Raw genomic sequence first — 18,314 nt, forward strand, 5'->3', positions numbered from 1 at the left:
GAACTAGGCACTACTTTGTGGGAAGAAGGTATCAGATTCCTTCGAAAACCATGCAGTACCTGTAGTTATCCTTTCCGAGACAACTGGAAGCTGTTTTGAATGCCAAAAGTTCCTACATTTTGTTATACATGGTAATGTACTGTGTTTTGCTTTTTCCATATTTTTGACCACTCCCTGTGTATGTAACAAAAATTCTATCTTCACTAAAGGTGACTGATGGCCGTCATTTCTGTAAACTTTTATTCATCACAGTCGCAGTGCTCCACATTCACAACAGATAAAACTTTTTGTACCCTATACGGTATCGTCTCTTACCACACCAGGAAACCGCTGCAAATAGACGGTAGAAAGTTGTAGCGTTTCGCCAAATTTGTGGAGTTGTTTGTAGCCGCAGTGACAACGTCCAGTAGCAGTAAGCGGTCGTCAGCAGAGGACGGAGGAGTCTGGAGACGTCGCCGCGAGGGTAACGGGCAGCGCGCTGTGGTCAGAGATGTCACGTTTAGATAAGCCCGCGCCGGCTCCATTACGATATTCATGAGGCGGTGCTTTATTAGCACATAAGACAAACGCCGCTCTCTGGAGGGTAATTGTCCCGCGGCCGCAATTGCAGTCAGGGCACAAAACCGCCGCCGGCGCCGTCGCCGTCTCCGCATTCCCTCACACGCCAACAGCTGGGCTGCGTCTCCCAACTGTGCCCAATGTTGCTTGGTACTCCAACTACATGAGTTTCTACGTGGCGAAGAAAGTGCGTTATGGAGCGGAAGGTGCCGAAGCGATTACATTCGCCTTTCGGATGGTAGCAACACGTGTGCTCATCGTAGGTCAGACACGTTGGCGATTAAATAATTTTACAAGGAATCGCGATACCGTAGCTGTTAGGAAAACGGAAATCATTTGATTGAAACTTGCGTTTATGTCTACACGAATCCATCGCAAGATAGCTTATGACGTGTGGTAGAGTGTACTTCTGTTCCATTCGCGAATGGCGTGTACGAAGAATGTTTTTCGAGATACCTCCGCATTAGTTCTAATTTCTCAGATTTTCTCGTTGTGGTCATTTCGCAGGAGGTATGTGGGAGGAAGTAATACGAGGGGAGTTCAAAAAGTAGACGTCTTGTCAGTCATTCGAAGAGATTTTTCTTGAAGAGACTATGAACACTTTATGTTAAATTGTTTTCAGTTTGTAGTTGAAAACTAGCGTAGAATTTCTAAAATTATAGAGAACATTAATTGGAACGTTTTTAATTTATTCCTTGTGTATAAAATTACGGTTCTTCACTGCTTCTTTCGCCAGAAAGTCAGGTAATTGGCTGAAATATTCCGAGGGCACTTAAAACGATACGCGCGGTACGGTACACCCAAACGAAGTTTGCAGTCTTGTGAAACTATTCTGAGCCACGGATGTATTCAACAAACTCCGCAGCAGGCCGCTGAGGTTTTGGGACGTAACAAACAGGCTATAACCGCAGGTGTTCCGCTTACTGGCTCATTATGTGGCGTAATCGTCTATCAACACTCTGTGTGGCCCGTTGAAGGCCATACGGTCAGCACATTGTGCCACTAATAGTGAGTAACGCTACTGTCTATACTACGTTTGTGTCCTGCTTGAGGGCACGCATCTATCGAATTTCACCTGAGCTTATTTATGACAATTGTTTTAAATTTGAAGTTATTTTCAGTTTTTAATGAAACTTCCCTGCGACATTAGTGTATATTGCAAGTCTCGTGCTGTGGCTCCTATGCACATAAAACTCAACTACTCTCTTTTGCACTTATCCTCAGCCTAAGCTTAAGATGTTCAGGCACAACTTCGTGACAACCTGTTAGGAAAACAAGGGGTGTAAATCTCGTGTGAAATAATTGCTTGTTTGTAACTTAAGTAGATGAGACGGAAATACTATATGTTTTTGCTTGTTTTTTTTTGTGTGTGTGTTCATGGAATGTATCTTAAATACTATTCGAGAGACCTCGCAGAATTACCACTCATATTACTCCAGACTGTAGGCGCAATCCACAGCAGTTGCCTTCCCACCCAATCTCTCTATCTCTCTCTCTCTCTCTTTCTATTCCACCCCTCCCCCCCCCCCCCACCTCCTCCCGAAAACCGTGGTGAAATGATTGAGTACCCATGTACCGACGATAACTCGTCATGGTACAGACTGTATAAGTTTTTAAACTAAAGTAAGACTGGCTTTTTGTATGTGCGTCGTTATCTGACAGTTATTTCCACGACAGTGTACTTAAGAGCTACATACGATAAATTAATCTATCGTAGAACAAATATGAAATGCACATAACTATTGTGTCAGTTTGATAGAAGACGAATACGCGGTGAGATTATGTTGAGCAGCAATAGAGGTGTTTGTGTTGCTGTCAATGGAGGAATGTCTGACGCCCGTGTGAAGGCAGTGTGTCGTTCTCGTAACAAGGCACCTTCCAGCGCGGTATAAGTCTGGAAAGGAAGACTGCCAGCAGTAACAGCCGGTCGGTGTGGCCGTGCGGTTCTAGGCGCTTCAGTCTGGAACCGCGTGACCGCTACGGTCGCAGGTTCAAATCCTGCCTCGGGCATGGATGTGTGTGATGTCCTTAGGTTAGTTAGGTTTAAGTAGTTCTAAGTTATAGGGGACTGATGACCATAGATGTTAAGTCTCATAGTGCTCAGAGCCATTTGAACCATTTTTTTGAGCAGTAACAAACATTCAGAAGGTACCACAGACACACAATGCGAGATCCAGATAGGCAGATAGAAGTGGGCACTCACACTCTAAAGTGTTTGCTTTTGAAGATATTCATCTACGACACGAGTTGTGCGTCGTCAACAGTTGCCATAGTGTAACATAGAAATCTCTCTTCTTGTAAAGGCATAACGATGTACAGACGCGTCAGAAATGTCATTTCTACAGACTTTTGTGGCCATAGTTCCTCCTAGAGAGACAGTGAAGCGTTTCCGCCCACACAGAAATACACTATCTGATCAAAATTACCCGGACACCTATTAGTGGACATTAGCATGAGATGTGGCCGCTGTCCACCTTTATGATTGCTTGAACTGTGCTGGGGACACATTTAATGAGTTGTCTGAATGCCTTTTGGGGAATGGCAAGCCATTCTACCTTACGAGCCGAACTCAGAGAAGGAAGTGATGTTGGACGCTAGGGTCCGAAGCGAAATCCTAAAGGTGTTCCATTGGGTTTAGGTCGGAACTCTGGACAGGACAGGCCATTTTAGAAATGCTATTATCCACAAACCATAGCCTCACAGATTTATGACAGGGTGTACTGTCACGCTGATATAAAGAATCTTTGTCTCTGAACTGTTGCTCTACAATACGCAGTACACTATGATGTAAAATGTGTTCATATCCTTCCGCATTTACTATTTTCTCAATCACAATATGAGGACCGCAACAACCAGTAAAATTATTCCCATACAATACCACCACCTCCTGTGCAACTCCACTAATGGCAGGTAATGTTCTCGAGGCATTCATCAAGCCCAAACACTTCCATCGGCTTGCCAGAGGATACATTATGATTCATCACTCCAAAATCACTCATTTCCAGTCATCCATCGTCCAGTGGTGTTGCTCCTTTACACCAGCTCAAGCTTCTCTTACCGTTAGCATTAACTGCAGAAACGCGTGGCTAATGAAGAGCTGCTCGACCACTGTATGCCATTCTTTTAAGTCCCCATGCACAGTCATTGTGCTAGATGGACTGCCGGTAGCTTTTGGGACTCACGAGTGATATCTTCAGTTGATGTCGTGTGATTTTTTTTACAACTATCCTCCTCTCACGACACATCGTCGGGATACCCTCCCCCCCTCCCCCCCCCCCCCCCCGCCGGCTAGAGTGGCCGAGCGGTTCTAGGCGCTACAGTCTGGAACCGCGCGACCGCTGCGGTCGCAGGTTAGAATCCTGCCTATGGCATGGATGTGTGTGATGTCCTTAGGTTAGTTAGCTTTAAGTAGTGCTAAGTTCTAGGGGACTGATGACCACAGTAGTTAAGTCCCATAGTGCTCAAAGCCATTTGAACCATTTGATACCCTCCCCCCAGAGACACCGTCAAGTGCCTAGCAAAGTTCACAGTATCTGATCAAAAGTATGCAGACACTCCTATACAGTGCGGAACTGAGCAGTGCATGCCACGAGAAGTGAACCTGCCAGTATAAAAGCTGGGTAGCGCCACATTGTCAGTAGAGAAGCAGTAACAGCAGAATGGGCCAGTCAGGAGAGGTCAGTGACTTCAGACGTCAGCCAGTCATTGGATGACACATGAGTAACATATCCATTTGGGACATTTCAACGCTTCTATAGCTACAAGAGTCGAATTCTCGTGATGTGACGGTGAAATGGAAACACAAAGGAACAACCACAGCTAAACCAAGACCAGATGGACATCATGCACTGAAGGTCAGGCACCGTCGAGCACTGCGGAGGGTGCTAAATCCCTAACGATACGAACACATTTTACGACATTGTGTAGTGTGTACGGTAGCGGAACAGATCGGAAACGATGTTTGTTTGTATCAGCATGATAATACACCCTGTCATAAAGTAGCACCTGTGATGCAATGGTTTGTGGACAACAACATTCCTGTAATGGACTGGCCTTCCCAGAGTCCCGCCCTGAACACAGTGCAACACCTTTGTGACAAGTTATACCTCAGCGTCAAACATGACTGCCTTCTGTGTTTTCAGCTCTTGTGGAATAATAAGTTGGCATTCCTCCACAGGCTTTCAGACACCTAATCTAATGTCTACCTAGCAGAATTCCAGTCGTAACAAAGGCGAAGGGTGAACATAATTCATATTAATGTCAGCTAGTAGCTATCCGAATACTTTTGATCAGATAGCTTAGCTATAGAGGTACGAAAGACATTTTCGCCCTTACTGCACTTCCTCATTAGGGAACCGTATCTGAAGTTCTTTGTATCTATATATCGAAAGAGAGTTGGAATTTTTCTGCTCTGCAGCCGACCGAACATTTCACTCACAACAAGGAAGAAGTGTCAAGTTCACATTACATGTGTCCGTTCTGTCAGCAAGGATTCTCGATCTGCTTGTGGCACGAAGGTCGATGTTGTGCTTTGCACACCCGGGTTTCCCCTCGGAAGACAATACAGGGCCGAGTTTTCCCTGGCAAGGTCGGATGGAGAGACACACGCAGCGACTATCAATGACCCGGGAGGCGCCAAGAAGCTCACCGCACACCCTCCTTGGTCACGTCTCCTGGAATCTTGCGTTTACCCAGGCTTATGTCTTCCGGTCTGTAAAAAAAATGCCCATCACTTACGTGTCTGCTGGTGTACCTTTTCAAGTATTTATGTCTATGATAGGGAGACGAGCCGATACAGTAAGAGGGTTGTCCAGAAGTATTGCATTGCATTTTTTTTCTCAGCCGAAAACAATGTTACGAATGCGAAACGTTACGCACGTATTAGTTGAAGTCTCCTGAATGAGCGCGCCAAGTTTTTCGTCACTTCCGAAAGATGGCGTAGCGGTAGGACAGTTTCAAAATGGTGTCTGTAGGTGATGTACTTAAGAAGCAACGTGACGTCATTGAATTTCTCACTACAGTCCGCCCCCGGTAGCTGAGTGGTTAGCGCGACAGACTGTCGATCCTAAGGGCCCGGGTTCGATTCCCGCTCAGGGACTGGGTGTTGTGTTGTCCTAATCATTATCATTCTATCCCCATCGACGCGCAAGTCGCCGAAGTGGCGTAAAATCGAAAGACTTGCACCAGGCGTGCGGTCTTCCCGACGGGAGGCCCTCGTCACACGACATTTTTTTCTCACTGCAGAAAAGGAAACTGTGGAAAATATTCACAACCGCTTGTGCAATTTCTATGGAGCATCTGCTGTCAACAGAAGTACATTTAGTCGCTGGGAACGGAGGGTGAGGTCATCAGAAGGGGGTTCGGCGGAGCTCCATGATTTTAGCCGTCGGGGAGACCATCCACGGCTGTCACACCTGACAGCCCTGACGTAGCCCCCTCGGACTTCCACTTGTTTGGGCCATTAAAGGGTGTCATTCGTCGAAGACAGCTTGAGGACGATGAAGAGGTGATTCACATAGTGAAGCATTGGCTCCGCCACTAGGACAAGGATTGGTAACGACAGGGCATACACGCCCTTGTTTCGAGCTGGAGGAAGGCCATAGAACAGGGTGGAGATTACGTGGAAAAATACGTAGCAAACTGTGGACGACTGGACACATACTATCCGGTCGGATCCACTACACTTTCGTTTGTAGACGAGTGCCGTACAGCATAGTGTTCAGTGAATATCTTAGGAAACCTTCTGCAGAGCTGCATGGAACTCGTGGCACAAGCTGAAGAGGGTTTCGTTTTACCGTGTGGGTCTTAAGTTTAAACAAAAATGGGTCCTTTGGATGAGGTTAAATGTACCACGAATCAGGTTGGCAACGTCGAGGTCCTGAAAACTAAGTTTTTCTGTTTGTCCGTAGTCTACTACCAAAGAAAAATCTCACCTGGTAACCTACAGAAACCTAAAAAATGTTAACCATGACGCTCTTCAAATGGATTGCTCAGACATCCCTTGGCATGATATAAGCAATGAACCGACTTTAGACGGAAACATTCGGGAATTATGTCGCAAAATTATTGCACTGTATGATAAACATGCTCCTCAACGCACTGTCAAGGCAAAGAGAGCTCCCGCTCCGTGGCTCACCACTGCATTACGCCAGTTAATGAATAAACGTGATGCTGCACATAGGGCCTTCAAGCGTAACCCAACTCCCGAGGCGTACGAAGCTTATAGGAAACTCCGAAATAGAACCAAGCAAAACGTGAGGAATGCCAAAATCAGACATGCCCGCTCTGTCGTATGCGGCATATCAAAACCTGCTGCACTGTGGAAAAAGCTGCGCAGTTTCGGTATAGGGAAGCGAAGATCTGACGCTGTTTATCAAGCGTCTGCAGAAGAATTAAACGATTTCTTCTCAACAGCTGTAAACTGCCACGCAGCGACAAATTACCAGCCCCAAGATATCAATCTCTCGAGAGCCAAGTTTTTCCTAAAACATGTCACTACCGGCACAGTACACAAGGCAATTATGACAATCTCTTCCGAGGCAGTAGGACATGATGGAGTGAGCATTGGCATGATTAAGAACGTCGTAAACACTATTACTCCAGTTATCACGGACATCTTCAACCTGTCTCTTGTCAGTATTACATATCCTACTGAGTGGAAGCAAAGTTTAATTCAACCTATACCCAAGACTGACAACCCTAAGTCGCCAGGTGACTACAGGCCGATCAGCATACTTCCTGCAATATCTGAAGCCCTAGAATACATCGTCCATGAACAGCTGATGGATTACCTCAAAACTCATAACATCCACGACAAATATCAGTCAGGCTTTCGAAAGCACCATGGTACAGCAACTGCATTAATCAAAGTAACTGATGATATTAAACATGCTATGGACAGACGTGAAGCTACCATCCTAACACTGCTTGACTTTAGCAAGGCTTTTGATACAGTTGACTTTGATATATTACTAATTAAAATGAAGCAGCTGAATTTCTCAAACAGCGCAATACACTGGTTCGACAACTACCTCAAAAACAGAAGTCAACAAGTCATTTGTGGGTCGGAAAAGTCATCATGGAAAAACGTGCGCTCTGGAGTTCCCCAAGGCTCCGTCCTTGGTCCATTACTCTTCTCACTGTACATTAATGATATTTCTTCAGTGATTCACTCCTGCAGCTACCATCTATATGCCGACGATATCCAACTGTACATAAGTGCAAGCCCCAAGAACATTGCTGACGCAGTAGCGAGTATGAACGCAGATCTTTGCTCTGTTTATCGATGGCCACAGAACCTAGGTCTTAAACTAAACCCCAAGAAATCCCAGGTCATACTTATATCTCATCCAAAGTTAATCAGTCGGTACTTTCGCGAAACAGTCCCTCAAATACTCCTCAATGGTACCCAACTACCATACCAAAAAAACAGTAAAAGACCTTGGAATAATCTTAGATGAACACCTAAACTGGGAAGAACAAACAGTCACAGCTTGCCGGAAATCGCTCTCCTCCCTACATGCAATTCAAAAATTTAGAAAAATATTTCCAACCCATGTTAAACAAAAATTAGTCCAAACACTAGTCTTGCCTAATCTTTACTACTGTGATGTAGTTCAACACGGTACAAATATTGAAAATTCGAGATGCCTCGAGCTAGTGATGAATGCTTGTGTTAGATACGTATGCAATATACGGTTGTATGATCATATCAGTCCTTCATACTCCCAGCTAGGTTGGATACGCCCACATAAGGCACGCTATTTCCACACGATGTGCTTACTTCATCGATTTCTTAGCCACTGGTGCCCCCAATACTTATCTTCTCACATTAAACACCTATCATCATTCCACAACCGCAATACCAGGTCGGATACGTCTAGCATCTTGGCCGTACCTTTACATAACACAAAATCTTTCTCCGTGTCATTCTCCATCTCAGCCATACGACTATGGAACGCGCTCCCCTGTGATCTGCGTCTTATCCAAAACCACTCAACATTCAAGAGGGAACTCAAGACTTACATATTAGGGACGGTATAGCCACCATTGTTGTGCCCTTCTCATCTTTTTCTTTCTCCTCTCCATCATAGCTTCGAATTTTACCATTCTATTTCTCTTCCTCTGACCTATCTACCTCTTCTATATCTCTTTCACCCCATTCCATCGTCTTATGTCTCTGCTTGATGAGAATAACTCACAAGCTGCAAGAATATAACGAGAAAATTCCCAACTAGCAATAGGACTGACATTCATAAAAGAAAAATATGTTTACTTTCATATACATAGTCATTATTATTATTATTATTCTTGATTGTTATAATTATTTTTTGATTGTTATAATTATCATTGTACTACTTTTATAATCTCTATATTTTTTCTTTAACATTAATACTGTATAACATGTTATATGTCCTTAATGTTCTGTAGAAACTGAAATTTGTTGAATCTGAGTATGCCTGGTTAGGTGTAAGAGAGGGCCTGAAGGCCCTAATCTTGCCAGGTAAAATAAATGCATAAATAAATAAATAATAGCCTATCTCCCAACATGACGATTTCCGTGTCTACTTAGTAAAAAATCTGTGACTCCTTGACATATGCAGAAGTACACTAAGAAGCCATCACACATCACACAAAGTACATTGATACTAACTCAAATGAAATCATCCAGACCAACTGGAATATTGTGATCGTTTCTACAATGTTACTGCAGCGTTTGCAGCTTATCGTGTAGGTGTGGCAGCATCAATTGAACGAATTCAGAGATGTGCTGCTAGGACAGTAAAAATTTGGTATCCTCACAAGGAAGTCTAATAAATATTCTCATTTGACGTAACTGGCAATTTACGGAAAATCAACGACGTCATTATCGCAAAACCTTGTAGGGTACATTGGAAAACCAGTATTCGATGAAAGGATAGAATGTACCCAATATTAGTACGATTTGCACTCCATAAAGTGCTTTACAATGGTTTACCAAACTTTTCGTTTTGGTGTAGCATGAATAGTTAGGCTAATGTCTTTTCCATCCACAAACTTTTCAAGCTCGTGCTATAGCAGTTCTCACTTGTTATCAGTGAAAGACAGTGCGATTGTTAACAGAGAGAAATTGAACATGAGGCAGAGAGAGAGAGAGAGAGAGAGAGAGAGAGAGACGTCATGATTTTATTCAGTCTTATTCTTAACTGCTCAGAAAAGAAAATGAAAGAATTTCAGACACTAACGAATCCGTGGAGGATATCACTAACGTTTTCATTCTTCAGTGTATTGCAATATATGTGTCAGAAATGAAACGCTGCAAAGGGACTCCAGTGTGGCCAAAGAATGCAGCAGATTCTTAAAAAAAAACTATGAAGTCATATCCCAGAGCCTTGAAATAGCTCCGAAACGCGCACTGATTTATCAAAACGTGTGTTACAGCCTGTTGAAGGATTCTATACAGTAATAGTAATACAAAAGAAGATAAGAGTTCCATGCTCCCCCAGTATTGAGGTCTTCAGGGAAATAGCACAAGAGCATTTGGACCGGTATGGGATATGAAATTTTAAATGATGCGGGTGCAGTAGTCCTGAGCTTATTGGCGGTAGTGATTCAGAAAATGTCCAGAGTGCATTTAATTCCTAGTCCTCCTGAATGCGATGCTGCAATTTGAACATCAGAATCAGAAGAAGACACGATACCGCTACAGACTGTATCATGACCATGGATGATAACGGTGATTTTGCTGAATTGTTTAAATTCATTATTCCCGGGAAATCTTCTCCACTTTTCATTACTTAGTTCAGCAGTCTCTTGGTTGTTTAATGAATTCGCCGAGTTTGTATTTTTTTTTTTTATAGTCACATTGCAACTTCTAATATTATCGCAAGCACCTCCCCATTTCTTCTTGCAATTACACAATTAGCCTCTGCTGTCTTTTCCACTTATTTCTCGTTCTGCTGGTGGAAATGAGAGAGTTTAGAAGCCGGAATTTGCACGCTAGTATCGCAACTGGCCGCCCACTAAATAGCGACAGGTGGTCTTTTCAGATGAATCACATTTTATGCTCCATCGGACTGAAAGCAAGCACCCTGCAACATTCGTCAGAAGAGTCCAGGCCGGAGGTAGCCCTATGGTCCGGGCAATGTTTTCTTGTGATTACCTGGTTGATCTCGTCATTCTGGAAGGCGCAATGGGTCAACATAATTACACATTTGTCGTTGGGGACGATGTCCACCCCTAGATGTAATCTGTTTTTCCCGACACGACGACATTTATCAGCAGGAAAATACAACGTGTCACAGAACTCTCAGCATAAGTGCGTTGTTCGAATAGCACCGGATGATTTTACCGGACTCCTCTGACCACCAAACTCTTCGGATTTTAACCGAATCGAGCATCGATCGGGCTATTCTCGCCATGGATCCTCAACCGAGAAACGTAGCGCAGCGGGCCAAGGCACTGGAGTCAGCGTGGCTCCACATCCATAACGGTACGTTCCAGAACCTCCCTGCACGTCTCGCAGCGGTGCGCTCTGCAAAAGCTGGTTATTCAGGTTTTTGACAGGTGTGTGACTGGACAGTGTACAATATTTTTATGTTGCTATTCCTATCATGACTAGGGCCCACACCGTGAACGTGAACCAGGTGGCTTAGTCCAACAATCTCGGTGACCAAGTGTTGTCCTTTTTTCCACATCTCCATGACGAGTACACTGGCTTCCAAGATGACAACGGTTGTGTTCACCGAGTTGCACGCATTACGTTCCTGGTTTGAGAAAGACTCGGCCACCTTCGAGCCTCGACTGGCCCGCTAAATCGCCCGATGTTAATCCCATATAAAATGTCTGGGACTGCTTGGAACAGAGGTTAACCATAGCAATCGGCATTCCCACAATTTGAGCCGGCCGCTGTGGCCGAGCGGTTCTAGGCACTACAGTCCGGAACCGCGCTGCTGCTACGGTCGCAGGTTCGAATCCTGCCTCGGGCATGGGTGTGTGTGCTATCCTTAGGTTAGTTAGGTTTAAGTACAGTAGTTCTAAGTCTAGGGGACTGATGACCTCAGATGTTAAGTCCCATAGTGCTTATAGCCATTTTGAACCACAATTTGATAATTTTGCGTAATCTGATCACCAATGAGGGGCTTCAGCTGGATATGGCATACCTCAAGAAAGTTCTGGACTCTCTCTCTCTCTCTCTCTCTCTCTCTCGCTTGCCGAAATGATATTATTTTCAATGTTAGGGCGGTGTTTCACGGTATTAACATGTTATCACCTGTGTGTGACTGATGTTTGCCAGTTGTGCTTATGTTATGTAGTTGCCTCCTTATGTGCGCCCCTTTCCCCTTCGACTCGACTCTCATGACTTCACTACTCTCTAATTTACTACTTTCTTTACTTCTAAAATCGCTAAGAAAATCACTTTGCAGTATATTCGTTCTCATGATGCATAATAGAGACAGCTATTGACGTGTGTCCGGAAACACTGGCTTGAGCTGGAATCAAACCATCTACATATCCATTTACATACGTACTCCACAAGCTACCGTAAGGTGCATGGCGGAGAATACCACGTACCACTACTAGCCATTTCCTCTCTTGTTCCACTCGCTAATCCAGTGACGGAAAAACGACTGTCTAAAACCCTCCATACGAGCCCTAGTTTCTCGCATCTTATCTTTAAAGTTCTTTCGCGAAATGCACGTTAGCGGTAGTAGAATCGTTCTGCATTCGGTCTCAAATACCAGTTCTCTGAATTTCCGCTATAGTGCCTCGCGAAAGGAGCGTCGTCATCGTCCAGGGATTCCAATTTGAGCTCACGAAGCGTCTCCGTAATACTTGTGTGCTGATCGACCCTACCGGTAACAAATCTAGTAGCACGCTTCTGAATTGCTTCGATGTGTTCCTTTAGTCAGACCTGGTGAGAATCCCAAACACTCGAACAGTACTCAAGATAAGGTCGCACTAGCGTTCTATGCGTTGTCTCCTTTATGGATCATCTGTACTTTCTCATAAATCTCCCAATAAAACGGAGCTGAGCATTCGCCTTCCCTACTACCAACATGACGTGCTCATTCCATTTCATATCGCTTTGCAACTTCAGGCCTAGATATTTGATCTATGTGACTGCCAAGCAGCACCCCACTAATCCTGTATTCCAACAACAAAGGACTGTTTTTCGTACTTACCCGTGTTAACTCACATTTTCCTACTTTTAGAGCAAGCTGCCGGTCATCACACCGACTAGAAATTTCGTCTGTCATCTTGTATCCTCCTACAGTCACTCAACGACGACACCTTCCCTTACACCATAGTGCCATCAGCATGCAGTCGCATCCTGTCTGCCACATCATTTATGTATACAGGGTGAACGTTAATAAAATCGATAAACTGCAGGGACAGATTCCTGGCTGAAAATGGAGGAAAAAAGGTTCTATGAACATGTGTCCGGAAATGCATCGTTGCCACAGTAGATGGCACTGATCATGTGCCACGTGCCCGTGTGTTCCTTGTATGTTGCAGGCTGTGTGATTGACGTAACGTACTGTCGGCAGCAGAATGGTTCGGTATTCATGTCGGGAACAAGCTGACATGGCGTTTGTGTACTGCCAAGCAGATGGAAACGGCCGAGAGGCACCACTACTTTACCAAAACAAGTGCCATCACAGACACCAACAACATCGTACAACATTTCAAGCCCTTTTTGGGCGATTGCTTGATCATGGGTCCTTTCAGACAGACAAACGTGCAGGGAAGCGGCGGACTGTGCGAACCTCGGATTTGGAGGACCGAGTTCTACAGGATACTGAGACGAATCCCAGTACAAGCTCCTGGCAAGTGGCCCGCCAACATGGTTCAAGCCAAAGTGCGATTACGTGTATCCTGCATGGCAACAGCTACTGCCTTTATCACATGCTACGAGTGCAAGATTATCAGCAGCAGACATCCCTCTTCGGGAAGGATTTTGTCGATGGGTTTTGCACCAGATCATCGCAATTATGGGATTTCTGTCATCAGTCCTCTTTACCGACGAATCATTCTGCTGCTTACAATATGCTGCGTGAATCACACAACCTGCCGCAAACATGGAACACACGACATGTGTCAGAGGAACTTTCATTCGTCAGCTCCATCTACCGTGGTAACGATATATGTTTGGGCACATATTCAAAGGACCTTTTTTCTTCCGTTTCCAGTCAGGACTCCGTCCGTGCAGTTTGTCGGTTTTGTTAATGCCCACCCTATACAGATAATAAGAGCGGTCCTATCACACTTCTCTGGGACACTCCTGACGATACACTTGCTCTGATGAACACTCGCCGTCGAGGGCAAAGTACTATTACTTAGAAAGTCCTCGAGCCACTCACATATCTTGTAACCCATCCCGTACTCACGGACCTTCGTCAGCAGTCTGCAGCGGGGCAGCGTGTCAAACGCTTTTCGGAACTCTAGGAATATGGTATGGTACCTGTTTGTTGCCGCCCCATGGGCTGTAGGATATCATGTGAGAAAATGCAAACCGGGTTTCGCACTAACGACGTTTCCTAAATTCGTGTTGATTGTGGACAGGAGCTTTTCTGTCACAAGGGAATTTATTATATTCGAACTGAGGATAAATTCAAGAATTCTGTAGCAAACCAATGTTAAGGATGGGGATATCAACCTCCAACATAGGCTACTGACGCATCCTTGGTCTGCTCCGAATACACAAGTGCAACTGTTAACTTTTGTCGGTCAGCACTGAAGGCCTGTTTGGATTTGACCCCGGGTTCACCCATTTCGGCGGGTAATGACGTACTACTGTTGCTGTTCGGAACATTAATCGCAGCCATAGAGTACTGACTGCCCAACCCCATGCTAAAAATCATAATTACGAATGTTTACTTGTGTACACTAACACCGCCATGACCTAAAATCGGACTCGTGGACACACACCAAGCTGGAAGTGCAGTACCACAGCTGCTGTCCGAAGATGATTCTCATACTGCGAATGCAACAAGGCCACGTAACATGCGTTAGTCTAGGTACTACTGTTGCTCTTTACGAACGTTAAACGCCGTCGTAATCTACTAACGACCCAAATCCATCCCAAAACTCACGACAGCGATTGTTTACTCGTGTACCTGAACACTGTCACGGCCTAAAATAGATCTCGGAGTCGTAACCCACAGCGGAAATGCGCTCCCACTGCTGGTTTCCGAACATCAAGCTCCCTCATTGGCTCCCTGTGGGTGCAACGAGGCCATCGGTGTGACTGTTTACTCGTATCCCGTGGTCTACCTCGGGATCTGTATCGAACGGCGCCCAGGTGCGCTATCGGTATCGACGCCCCCAGCGGGCCACGGCACACGGCTAGACGCACGCGGCGACACCTGTTGCTGTCCCCGCCCCCTGGCGCGCCGGCCAACACGATGCGGCGTGCAGGGCGTGGCCAGCGCGGGGCGCGGCCTAGCGCCGAGCGCTGACGGAGGCTCCCGAAGCTCGAGCGCGCGCTGCCCGAGCGTTCGCGCCGGCCGAATCGCTCATTATTTTGCAGCGAGTCGTTAAGGAGGAGGAGAGTATTGTTGTCGCACAGTGATGGGCGCAGCGTCGTCAAGGTTGCGTGTGCGCTGGCAGCGGGCAGTGAGCGTGTGAAATCTCAGCGGGCGAGTTTTTTTGTGCAGCATGTTGCCGTACCAGGCGGTGGCGATGGACTACGCCGTCACGTCGTCCTTTCAGCGGCAGCCGGGTTCTGGTGCGCTCATCAACCCGGCCTTCACGCACTCCTGGTTCGTACCGGCGGACTATGTCCCCTGCAAACAGAAACAGTCGAACATCCTCGAACCAGGGCATGTTATATTACAATACTATTCTCTGCCTGCTGTAGCTCTTAACTCGTGTTCCCCGTTAACGGATCTACGAACGCTCTAATGGTTTTTGCCAGCACTCTCCTCAGATGACTCGCTCCACCGAGCTTCCTCTCTGACAGTTCACTTGTTCTTGTTCAGCCCTTTAAAAAATTCCGAGGGAACGAACCTTGGAAGAGACTGAGTGGAGCGTCGAGAGCGCGGAGGAAGACTCGGAGGAACCATCAGAGCTTCGCGGACGTTTTGCGGAAGTTGAATTGCCCTCTCCTGCGCTTGCACCTTCTTCCTGTTACCGTTGTTTCTCGCTGCTGTGCATTCGTCTACTGTGTCTTGCGTGTGTACATTTTGTGACAACCTGTGTTGTTCCTTTGTATCTTTCTGTGAAAACAAACTTTGTCAGTGATTAACTCCGCGATATTGCACGAACAGTGCAATGTGTTTCTTCTTAGCAGCCAAAACATTTTCCTTCCTAGGAGCGGCATCGGATAGCTGGATCATGTCCGAGATGCGAATTACTCCTCTTTGTAAGTTGGTCGGCTCCGAAGCCGCGGCTTAAGTTACAGTGTCTTCCAAAAACCCAATAGTCACTGGAACGTGTACTCTCAGCATTCCTGATTCTCACCATCTAGACACGAACTCGGTTGGGGATGGTAACGCGCTACCTCTGTTGAGCTTCATAAGCATTTCTTTCAGATATCAAACAGCTGAAGCGCAATAAATCTTGAAGAGGTTTTGTAATATTTTGTTAGGATCTGCTGAGCGTAGCAGAGACATAACGTCGCAGGAGCCTCGACAAAGTGATTTCAGTTCACCGAGCATGTTTGATATTGCTGACTGCACAACCGTTTATGTGAGATAAGGATGTGCATTGGAAAACAGCCTATCTTCATTGGTGGGATACGCTCATTGAATCTCTGTAAGAAGACAAAAGGTTAGCTTTTAATGTCCCGTCCACGTCGAGGACATCAGCGATATTAGGCAGTAGTTGAGTTGAATATAGAGTCAAGTCGAGGACAGTGGCCTATTCACAGGAAGTATCCGGACATTTGTCTTAAATAATTTATAAAAATCAGGGAACCCCAAAATCTGTGTGTCTGAACAGGGATTTGAAGCCCAGTCTTCCCTAATATGAGTAGTCCAACGTCTTACGTAAAGTGTCACCTCGCTCTCCCCCCCCCCCCCACCCACCGACCCCACTCTGCAGACACAGATTTCACGGCACACTGAAGTAGGTGACTGTAGACCAAGAGTGTAAATATTATCTCTCCGAACCTTACATCCTAGAGTAGCCCATTCCAAACGGCCCTCGAAACTAAGGGTCGCTTAGGACTTAATTTACCGCCTAGACACAAAAAAACGAGGCTACTCGTGTAACTAAGGAGATACATGTCATGGTGTATTAGTGCGCGACTGCTGTTTGACCTTCTACTTTGTTCAGCTGAGAGACAGTACACAAGCAGTTTAGCACAGGCATTTTCTGGACCTCGACCGGGAAATTCCATGGACGGAGTCTGATACCGAACGAATGGGAATGATATTGCAAATTTACGTACATAACAGATATAGTCAGCCAGTGGTGGTCATCATTTGCGTCCATACTCGTCAGCATTCGTTCCTTCCACTGCTCAAAACATTTCTGATCGTCGTTCGCCACAAGACTGTTCGGGAGCTCCGTCGTTTTTGCCTTCCGGCTGACAGTAAGAACACGCCTGCAGTAAACTGTTAGCCCTCTGCTACTGAGTCGAGCGATTTGATTAAATGTACCACAGTGTAAAAATACAGTTCAAGGTCGGATACATTCACATTTCTTTAGAAATGCTAGCTCTCTCTCTCTCTCTCTCTCTCTCTCTCTCTCCCTCTCCCTCTCTCCCCCCCTCCCCCTCCCTCCCTCCCTCCCTCCCTCCCTCCCTCCCTCCGTGTGTGTATGTGTGTGAGTGAGACAGTGAGTGAGTGAGTGAGTGAGTGAGCGACAGAAGTACGCCAACAGTCTTAAGAAAAATACTGCGTTAGGTCTCATGTTGTTGACACATGTCGCGTGAGCAACCCAACATCGTTCTGAATCTATATAAGCAGAGGAAAATCTGAACAACGCTTTGGGATTGTTTGCAGATGATGCTGTCGTTAGCATCAAGTAAAGTCACAAGAAGATCAAAATGAATTGTAAAATAATTTAGAGAAGAGTGAGGTCGTCCCCATGAGTGCCCAAAAAATTGCGTTAAATTACGATTAAATGATAAATCTCACAAATTTACAGGTTGTCAATTCAAATAAATACCTAGGAATTTCAATTACAAACAAGTTAAATCGGTACCATAACACACAATATGTTGTGGGGGGGGGGGGGGGGGTGAACCAGGGACTGCGTTTTATTGGCAGAACACTTAGAAGATGCAACACATCCACTACAGAGACTGCCTATACTACTGTTGTCCATCCTCTTATGGAGATTTGGTGAGCGGTGTGGTGTCCTTTACTAGATAGGATTGATGAGTTCAAAGAAGTGCACCTTTTTTGTATTATCGCGAAATAGGTGAGAGAGTGTGACGGATATGAAATGAGAGTTGGGCTTGCAGTCATTCACACAAAGGCTTTTTTCGTTGCGGCAGGACCTTTCCACAAAATTTCAATCATCAACTTTCTCCTCTGAATGAGAAAATATTTTGTTGGCCCCCAGCTACTTACGGAGAAATTACCATGCTAGCAAAATAAGATAAATCAAAAATCTCACGGAAGGATGTAAATGTTCATTTTCCCATGTGCTAGTAGAGAGTGGTTCGGTCGATGAATAGGCTGGAAGTGGTTCCATGAATCCTCTGACAACCACTTACGTGTGGATTACAAGTAATCATTTAGATCCAGAACTAAACTTCATATTCTAAAAATGGCAGCAGTTGCTCTACCCCACAACTGCACCTCTGGAAGGATATGGAAGTT

General features: G+C 45.4%; 1 protein-coding gene across 1 annotated transcript in view; it reads left to right on the top strand.

The window, feature by feature from the left end:
• The first annotated feature begins 15,093 nt into the window (after positions 1-15,093).
• LOC124721602 (protein trachealess-like) overlaps positions 15,094-18,314 on the top strand; it is a 309,705-nt gene continuing 306,484 nt past the window's right edge. The window contains exon 1 of the mRNA XM_047246653.1: positions 15,094-15,302. Coding sequence (XP_047102609.1) covers positions 15,199-15,302 — 104 coding nt within the window. The 5' untranslated portion in view covers positions 15,094-15,198. The remainder of the gene's footprint in view (positions 15,303-18,314) is intronic.

The sequence above is a fragment of the Schistocerca piceifrons genome, chromosome X (genome assembly GCF_021461385.2).
Source record: "Schistocerca piceifrons isolate TAMUIC-IGC-003096 chromosome X, iqSchPice1.1, whole genome shotgun sequence".
Taxonomy (NCBI): domain Eukaryota; kingdom Metazoa; phylum Arthropoda; class Insecta; order Orthoptera; family Acrididae; genus Schistocerca; species Schistocerca piceifrons.